Here is a 9,407-nt window from a genome sequence, read left to right on the forward strand (position 1 = left end):
AAGATCGGACAGCTTGGCCGTAGTAGAGTGACACAGAGAGAGGCTGCTGGGACAGAGCTGCACAGACCCTCCTTTCCTGAGCCTTCCTGTCTCCCACCAGCTCCAAAAGGTCTCACTGAAGACTAGGGACCTTTCCCATGAGCACGCCTACTCTCCCCAGGGGCCTGGCCAGGTGCGGGGGCTCCAGAAGGGTGGCCACCGAGCCTGATTCACTGGGAGCCCACTGGGAGCCTAGTGTGGACAGGGGTTTGGGGGTGGGGGTAAGGGGTCAGTACAGTTGAGGAGGGCACCCTCATCAGACAGCAGAGCTGAGACCCTCGCCACTTTATTGGCCATCTCTCAGCCTCAGCAACGCCAGGCGAGGGTCCCTCTCTGCTCCGAGCTCCTATGCACTGGCAACCCTGAGTGTAGTGGCATTTAATCTGTACACAGCCCTGGGTATCTGCACCGTGGTGACCCCAGGTTCAGAGACAGAGGCTGACTGGCCTCAGAGACGGTTCTGCCGGGATGTTGACTAGTGCAGGCACACCCACAGCTGCACATCTCGGGCAGCTGGACAGTCATTTTGTCTTCTGGACATTGGGAATCACAGCCATCAGGTCTAACTACCAGGATATTCGAGGCGAAATGGGTCCGTGGCCCAGGTGGAGGCTGCTGGGGTGGCCCTGGGTCCCCAGTGGGGAGTAGGTCCTTCCTCACAGTTCCACTTTTTCTTCTCCCCTCTGGTGTCCCTGCTGTTCCACGGCTTCCTGCAAGAGGTCTGAAGTGCACTTCAGAACAAGGCTGGGTATAAATAGATACACCCACACGTGCCCTCGTGTAGAGTGGGCAATGCCCAGCATAAATAACAGGGCAAATACAACGCGGTCACGGCATCACGCACACCTCTCAGTCGAGGAAAGAGAGTTGTAGAAGCAAAGCGATTTAGGCTGCCAGTCCGCTGGCTGATTGTACCCTGCCTTCTTCCAGAGAGAGTAAGAGATGGAAAGGACGGACTGACCCAAAGATGGCTCTCCAGCCCGGGGGAGGGCTCAGAGCAGAGTCTGCCTTTCACATGAATCACCGGGCATCCCGACATCCCTCCAGCCCCAGGCAGGCCGCACCCATGGGCAGCCTCCCGCGTGGGCCTCGGGCAAGGAGTCACCCAGCCTCCGCAGGGGCCTGGTCTGGTACCAGGAGGCGTGCAGAATGCTAAGTGGTGTCTGCGCTCAGGGAAGGAGCAAGTCAGAGCCAGGCTGGGTCTGAGAGGTAGGACTGGGCCCACATACGAGGCCCCAGAGCTGGGGCCGGAAAGGGGCAGGTGAGAGACGGGCTGGGAGCAGGTTCCACTGAGCAGGGGGGTCTCAACAGCCCCAGAGCATATTGAGACCCCAGCTGCAGAGCAGCATCCAGGGGAGCACCTATAGGCCCTCCTTGAATCTTCTGGGATCGTGGAGGCGTAGCACAGGGAAGGCGGTAGAAGGCAGCCACCCAATCCCCGTGCAATTCACAATGCAGCTGGGAGGAGGGAGGGACACGCCCAGGTCACCCACTAGGTAGCCAGGGCCTCACCTCCGGGCCTTCCCCTCTCTTTGGCCAGGAGCCCCAGACCTCCCCCAGCTCAGGAACGCTGCCAACAGCAGCTCCATCCAGGCCCCGGGGCCCCAACAAGCTCTCCTGGCCCATCTCCCAGGCTGCCAAACACCCCAGAGCCCCGCCGGCAGCTCCCAGGAAGGTGGCCGGCCGGAGCATGTCCTGTGAAGACGGACAGAGACGAGCATGTCCTGTGAAGACGGACAGAGACCTGCTGGATCAAAGACACCTCTAAGACCCCTAAGCCCAGAAACTGGAAACCGCTGAGCCTGCAGCCACCACCCACCAGCGGTACATCCACCCTGTTGAGCCGAACCAAGCCGAGAGTCGGAAGAGGTCGAGTCAGAAAGAAGAAAATGGTCCTTGAAGCAAAAGAAAAGGGTGAGCACAACCCTCCCCACCCACCACCCCCGTGGGAGGACTCCCAGGAAGGGAAGGCAGGCAGGTCAGCAGCCAGGGAGAACGGGTGGATTCACCAGACGCTCTACTCGAAGGGGACCCCCCAGGGACTGTGTGTGTGCCCCCCCGTGGCCCCCCCCATCCCGGGTCCTCCTCGAAGACCTCACTCTGCCCAGCCACGGACACGCCCTACCTGGCTCAGGGCTGCCCGCCAGCGTGCAGAAGGGCAGGATGAAATATTTGGAAGTTAGACATTTCCAATGAGTCCACACTGCACTCAGGTAGCTGGTTTCACAAAGGTTTATTGGATTCCTCGGGGGCGCGCAGGGGTTGGGGGCAGGCTCCTCACAGCGGAGGATCCCGGCTGGGCCGGCCTGGGAGAGGCAGCAGCCGACACCAGTGGTGAGAAGTGCCCGGCCCTCGGCCATGAGGAGGCAGACGGTGGGGGTGGAGCAGGCCGAGGACAAGGCCTGGGGGGTCCCAGGGGAGGGAAGAGGCAGAGGGAATGGCATTCACAGCAGCTCAGAGGCAGGACAACCTCTGGGATTCCCCCAGAGCCTCAGGAGGCCCGGGGAGGGGGCTGGGGAGATGGAGGGCTGGGGCCTCTGGTCACCGGGAGGCTGGGCACGCGCACGGCCTGAACACACCTGCCGCTCCTCGACATGCTTGGCCAGGTGTTCGGGCTGCCCCTGCTCCCCCACTGAAGCCCCGGGGGGCCCTCCTGCAGGGGGGCCCTGACCACCCCACAGGGAGTCTCAGCATCCGTCTCTGGCAGCTGGCAGCTGCGTTACCTGGAGGGAGACACAGGCCGTCCCCGTCCCCTGGGGAGAGGGATGTCCTCCCAGCCCTGCCCGGGGGGCCCAGCCTCCTGCCCCTGCCCCTCCCCCCATCCACGTTGCTCCTGGACACCCAGGGAACCCAGGCCACCTTGTCCTTCCCTTTCTTTCCCCGGCCCGCCCCCTTCTGGAGCTGCCGCAGGGCAGGCAGGAAAGAGCCGGTCGGCGGCCAGCCCACTGGCGTGGGCACAGCCCAGGCTCCAACGCTGGTCCCCCAGGGCCCACGGCCGGGATCTTCCAGGTCCCAGGTAAGACTTGGCCTCAGGCAGGGCAAGTCAGGACAGGACACGGGCAGCTGGGAGGAAGCGACCTGGGGGGGCGGGGAAGGGGGCAGGGGCTGCTTGGGAGGGAAAAGGGTTTAGGAGAGGGACGAGAGAGGGAGGGAGGATCCAGCAGAGGCACAGAGCGCCAGAGAGTCGCCGCACAGGGCTGCGTCCCAAAGGCCACTTGGAGCTCAGGCCTGTCCTCACCTGCACAAGGCGCTGTGGGAGCCGGATGGTCTGATGTCCCGGAATCCCGAGAGGCGGGGTGGAGCCGGCCGGCCCAAGGACAGAAGCAGATCCGCCAGAACAGCTGACAGTCCTGAGAACAAGCGCTGCTCACCTGAGCCTCCCTGGGGCCCTGTGGGTCGGTGGTCTCCCTGGGTGGCCCGCAGAGGCTCCAGAGGGACCAGACTTACCTGTGCTCCAGGCCACTCCCCTCCCCACACACCGCCGCCGCTGCCACCACTTCCCAGGAGGCGCCCAAGGCCCTCCCAGCCAGGCGGTGTCCTTGTGGCCTGGGGCGCTGGCACTGGCTTTTTGATTTTCTGAGACTAAATGTGGGAAGGGAGTAGGGGGGACTGCCCCACGGCCCTGGCCCGGGTCCTGTGTACAGTGGGGACAGGGCACAGGTCTAAGACTGGCACCTCCCAGAAATTCAGGAATCAGGGCTGGAGGGTCTCTCCAACAAAAGTTGGGACTCCCATGACCCCTGCCCAGGAGGGGGCAAACTCAGGGCCCCAAAACGCCCTTCAGAGACTAGCCAAACAGAAGGCTTCTCTTCTCTTCTTCCCCCAGCCACCACCCCATCCCCCTGGCTGCCGCAAAAAATAAGTCAAGGAACCACCGATTTGCCAGCTCAGAGATGCTCTGCGGGAGGTGGAGGAGCAGGCAAGGGGGATGCCCCCAACCCAGGTTTTGGGGTCAGGGAGAATCCCCTAACTCACCTGAACACCCCTACCCACGGTGCTGATGGGCAGTGCCTGGGGGCGCTGAGAAGAGCGGGGACCGGGATGAAGCGGCCTTTCCTCTGGGTGGGAAGTTCCCGGGCTCTGCAGCACCCAACGCCGCCGCCCCAGGCCGCAGACACATCGCCTGGCTAGGAGAAAGAAAAAAGGGTCTACCTTCAGGCCCCTGGCCTGCTTTCCACTCGGGTTCTTGACCTGCCGGATCCGCGATCCCAGGTGGGAGTTTACAGGGCAGAGAGTCCCGCCAGGGTTGCGAAAACCGGAGGAGGCGACCTCTGCCCGAGACGCGCATCTCTCTCGGCGCCCGCTGGGGCCCGCCGGGTCCTGGGTGGGGGCTCGGTGCCCTAGGTTGACTGCCCGAGACTTGTTCCCTCGCCGCCGCCGCCGCCGAGAGCGGTGCCCTCGCCGGATCCGGATCAGCGAGCTTCCACCTCTGCCCGGGATGCGAGCGTTGTGTCCGTCCCGGGAAGAAGTTAGGCGGCCGGTCCCCGGGCGGGTAGCGAGCGCACGGGACGCCGGCGGTGGCGGCGCCGTATTCCGGCTCTGCCACCGCCGCCCCAGACGAGTCCCCGCGACCGCGAGAGCGTCCCGGGAGGGCTGGACTCCTCCAGCGTCCAGATCGCTCTCGAACCGGTTCAGGCCTCGCCCCGGGGGTCAAGGAGTCCCGAGACTAGGCGACCTGGCTCCCGGCTTCGGGGACCCCCCAGGTCAAGGTACTCCGCGCCCCGCAGCCCCAAGTCGCCGGCCCCGCGCCGCGCGCAGCGAGTCATCATAAGATCTCGGACACGGCGGCAGAGCCAACCAGGGCCCCCACGGAGTTGGGGAGTTACCCCGCACCCCTAAAAGCCTCCACACACATTCCCCCGTTGAGAGTACGCACTTCCCAGCGTCCCAGCGCCTCGGCGGTGAGTCGAGCCGCAGCGCTCTGGGTCGGCGAAGGTGGCTCAGCGCGGGCGCTCCAGTCCCGACGTTCCCGGGGCAGAGAGCGACGTCCGGGGACGCACGGGACGGGTGCGCCCGGCGGCCGGGGCTGCGCCGGCCGAGGCGAGCGGCGAAAGGGGAGCGCTCCGGCGTTCAGGCAACAGCTACCCCTAGTGGGAGAGCCGCCCGGGGCCGCTGCCGCCCCGCGCCCGCCGCCCCGCGCCCGCCGCGCCCAGCGCCCAGAGCGCTCCCGGCTCGGCTGGGGCGCAAGGACGGCGCTGCCTTCCCCGGGCCTCCGCGTCTCTGGCGCCGGTCGCCAACCCGCCCGCTAGCCCTGCCCTCCGCACCTCCCCGCCGGGATCCGGAGGCCGCTGACCCGAGAGCTGGGGCGCGATGGGACGGGGCGGGCGCGGCCCGCACGGCGCGCGGCGGCCTCGGGCGACGGCGGGGGGCGCCGAGCGCGGTGTGCGTGGCGGGGCGGTGCGGGGGGCGGCCGTGTGCGAGGCGCGAGTGTGAGCGCGCGCGGGAGGCGGGCGGGCTCCGGGAGGCGAGCGGCGCCCGCGGGCGAAGGCGGCAAGCGGCGGGGGCCCAAAGTTGCCTCCTTGCGGGCCAGCGTCCCCAGCGGGGCGGGAGCCGGGGCCAGCGAAGCGGCGGCCGCCGACCCAGGCTCCGGCGGCACCTGGGCAGCGGCCCCGCACGAGCAGCAGCGGCGGGGGCGGCGTTGGCGGCGGCGCGCGGGAAGCGAACCGGAGCTCCGGCGCGGCGCGGCTGTCCGCCGAGGATCTCCGCTCAGGTGCGCGGCGAGGGGCGCGCGCGGGCCGGGGCCGGGACGCCGGGATCGGGGCCAGCTTGGTGCCTGCGCTAGCCGGAGGGTCTCCGCCGCGGACTCCCGGGTCCCTCTTCCAGCTATCTGACCCGCGCCGCCGCCGAGGTCCTGATCGCCCGTCCGGGCAAGCGGGCTTCGGGGCCCAACCCCGCCCCTCCGGCCCCCGGGCCGGGCCGCCCCGCCTTCCAGCCGCTGGTGCCCGCCCTCGGCCGGCGATTTCTAAGGCCCTGGCCGCGCCGCGGGGTGATCCCTTCGGGCTCAAGTTGCAAGGGGGCGGGCCCCGGCCGGAGGTGGAGTCTCCCGCCAATTGATGCCTCGGCTATAAATTGAGCTCTCCGCACAGCCGAAGCCCAGATGCCTCGCCAGGCCGCCCCGCGGTGGGTGGTGGGGGAAGGTAGGGGGTCCCAGGGGGCTCTCGGGGGCGCCGCCACCATGCTGCGCTCCCTGCTGCTTCACTCCCTGAGGCTCTGCGCCCAGACGGCCTCGTGCCTCGCGCTCTTCCCGCGCTTCCTGGGCACGGCCTTCGTGCTCTGGCTGCTAGACTTCCTGTGTATCCGCAAGCACTTACTGGGCCGTCGGCGCCGGGGTCAGCCGGAAACCGAAGTGGAGCTCAACAGCGACGGCGAGGAGGTGCCCCCCGACGACCCGCCTGTCTGCGTGTCCGACGACAACCGCCTGTGCACCTTGGCGTCGCTGAGGGCCGTCTGGCACGGCCAGAAGTTGGATTTCTTCAAGCAGGCGCATGAAGGCGGGCCGGCGCCCAACTCTGAGGTGGTCCTGCCCGACGGCTTCCAGAACCAGCACATCCTCGACTACGCCCGAGGAAACCGCCCGCTGGTGCTCAACTTCGGCAGCTGCACCTGACCACCGTTCATGGCGCGTATGAGCGCCTTCCAGCGCCTGGTCACCAAGTATCAGCGCGATGTCGACTTCCTCATCATCTACATCGAGGAAGCGCACCCTTCCGACGGCTGGGTCACCACAGACTCTCCCTACAGCATCCCGCAGCACCGAAGCCTGGAGGACCGGGTCAGCGCCGCGCGCGTACTGCAGCAAGGGGCTCCGGAATGTGCCCTCGTGCTCGACACGATGACCAACTCCAGCAGCTCGGCCTACGGCGCCTACTTCGAGCGCCTCTACATCATCCAGAGTGGCACCGTTATGTACCAGGGCGGCCGCGGCCCCGATGGCTACCAGGTCTCCGAGCTGCGCTCCTGGCTGGAGCGCTATGATGAGCAGCTGCACGGCCCTCGACCCCGTCGAGTGTAAACCACCAGTGGACACGTGACTGAACTTGGCGGGCCATGCCTTCGAGCCTTCGAAGCCCACGTGCAAACAACCCGCAGACACAGTCAGGCTTGGCGTGGGCCCAGTGACACAGCTGAGCTGAGCCATGTATCGCCGTCTGAGTCTGCCCTCTCAGCCAAGCCACCTGAAGACTCTCTTGCACCTCCCCAGACTCTGCTTTCGACTGTCCCCCGCCTGTACTTGCTTGGCTTGCTCTAAATCCCCTTCTGAGGGTGGAGGCAGCGCCGCCCTTGCCCGTGTGCCCCTGGACTTGTGCTTGCAGAGGCCCCCTGCCACGGCTCTCACATGCCCTCCCCAGAAGAGAAGAGCCAGCGTGCCTTGAACCAGGCGCGCTGGCCCGGCGCAAAGAGACTTAAGCTGCGCCCGAGCGCCCTGGGCGCAGCTGGGTTCCAGCAGCGCGAGCCGCTCGCCTTAGTTGCCTGGCACCCACACCTGTCGCGCGCGCGCGCAGGCGCGCGCGGGGAAGGGATGCCCTGCTGCTTTTGTGTCTATGTCTTGTTCCTGCCTTGGGAGAGGATGCTTAGGGTGGGGAAGGGTGGGCAGGGTTATTTCCCCCCCTTATTTTGGGTGCTCGCGAGCCCCACTGCTGATGACGAGCTGTCTCTAACTGGCCTCGACCACGAGCTGGTTCTGATTTGCAGGAGGCACGCAGTAGCACCTAAAACAAGAGGGGAAAGTGCTCTGGGTTTCCATAAGGAAACCACATCAGCGGGTGGGAGAGGGAGGTTGGGGGGGCTGCTTAGGGACAAAGGAAGACCGCTTAGGAGGTGGGGTTCACGGCGCCCCGGGCAGAGGGAAGGGGCCGGGGCTCCTGCGACCCGGGGTTCGAGTGGTGGAGTCCGGAGAAGAGAGATGAAGGGAGAGCCTGGGAGCCCCGAAAGAGGGGTCTCCCAAGCAGAGCTGCGGACTGCGGGGCCGGAAGTGGGGGGGGGGTGCCTGATGTGAAGGCTATTTAGTGAGTGTTTTGCTGGAAACATTCCCTGTATATAAACTTCTTTTACACTACAATAATAAAGGCTTGAAGTAAATTGCTTTCGGGTTGCCTTTGGTCCCTTTATTTTTTTCTTCCCTCTGAATAGCGGCAAGAATTAGACACAAATCTCTCCCTCGCGTCCCCATAGTGACCCTGGGGGGAAGGGTGGAGAGAAAGAGCCTCCGCCAGCGGGGGTGCGGGAGGGGATGGAAGAAGGAAAGAGGGGGTCTGTGCCGATGCGCGGGATGCGCACAGGCCCGGGGTGGAGAACGCGAGGTGGTGAGAAGAGCGGAGATGTGGAGCCTGGCGGGGTCCCCAGGGAGGCGGGAGAGGCGGCGGGGCCCGCACTTGCTGGCGCGCGCGCGCGCACACACACACACACACACACACACACACACAAGCTGTGACAGCTGACCCTGCAGCCGCCCGTCTAACTTCTCCCGGCGACCGTCGGTGTGGAGGCGGGGGGGACGGAGCGAGGCAGGGCCCGGGGGCTTTGGACCAGGTTGGGCTGGGCTCCCGCCCACCACGGGCGCTTCAGCACACCTGGCTCCTCCCTAAGCCACTTCCAGCACCTCCTTGCTTCCTCGCGCGCTCCTCAAACCCGCAAAATCGTCTCCCCCACCCCTCCGATCCCCGCCGGTCTGCTGGGGGGTGTCCCCCCCCCCGGGAGGCGCCACGGAAAAGCGCAAGGTGGGGGGCGGGGGGCGGGCAGGGCGACCGGGGAGAGAGAGGAGGCCTGCAGCGCCATCACTCCAGCAGCAGCTCCTACCGCAGGGTGGGGGTGGCTGGAGGGCGCCCCCCCAGCCCAGAACACCCCCTCCTCCGCTTTCCCAAGTTCGAGCCAAACCTCATCACCACCCCTCCAAGGCGCTCAGGGCTGGGAAGCGGAGGAGAGCGAGGTGGCCGAACCGAGAGAGACGAGAGAGGGATGGCGGTGGCCGGCACCCGGGCTGGAAGAGGAGCGGGTCGTGGCGTTTGGTACAGAACCCCCCGCCCCTCGCGGTCCCTGCCCCTCCACCCACCCACCCACGCACGCACGCCCGCTCGCGTGTGGCTCGCTAGGTGAGGACGACGCCGGGAGCGCGAGGTTAGCTGGCTCCAGCTCCCTGTGCTGGTGACGCCTTGAGCAGAAGAGTGGGTGGGGGGCGGGAGAAACAGAAAGGCGAGCAGAGGCGGGAGCCCGGGGATCAGGAGTCGGGGGAGCCGCGCCGCCGCACTTCCCCAGCCCGGGGACCCAGGACAGTCCCAGGCCCGGGATGGGGAGGCGGGGGTTGGGGGAGGGGGGGGCGGTTTCGGTGAGCGCCTGGGCGTCAGTGCGCGCGCACGTGAAGGGGGAGCCGG

General features: G+C 66.9%; 2 protein-coding genes across 2 annotated transcripts; one reads left to right on the plus strand and one right to left on the minus strand.

The window, feature by feature from the left end:
- Nucleotides 1-2,291: 2,291 nt before the first annotated feature.
- On the minus strand, nt 2,292-4,805 carry LOC133068059 (fibril-forming collagen alpha chain-like). The gene is made up of 5 exons (XM_061159128.1): nt 4,707-4,805; nt 4,309-4,659; nt 4,015-4,166; nt 3,278-3,389; nt 2,292-3,117 (listed from the first exon to the last, which is right to left on the minus strand). The coding sequence occupies exons 1-5, from the start codon at nt 4,803-4,805 to the stop codon at nt 2,581-2,583; spliced, it is 1,251 nt and encodes a 416-aa protein (XP_061015111.1). The 3' UTR covers nt 2,292-2,580.
- A 1,331-nt stretch (nt 4,806-6,136) lies between these two features.
- DIO3 (iodothyronine deiodinase 3) lies at nt 6,137-7,587 on the plus strand. Its single transcript, XM_061159726.1, has one exon. The coding sequence runs from the start codon at nt 6,137-6,139 to the stop codon at nt 7,049-7,051; it is 915 nt and encodes a 304-aa protein (XP_061015709.1). The 3' UTR covers nt 7,052-7,587.
- The last annotated feature ends 1,820 nt before the right edge of the window (nt 7,588-9,407 follow it).

The sequence above is a fragment of the Dama dama genome, chromosome 13, assembly GCF_033118175.1.
Source record: "Dama dama isolate Ldn47 chromosome 13, ASM3311817v1, whole genome shotgun sequence".
NCBI classification, from domain to species: domain Eukaryota; kingdom Metazoa; phylum Chordata; class Mammalia; order Artiodactyla; family Cervidae; genus Dama; species Dama dama.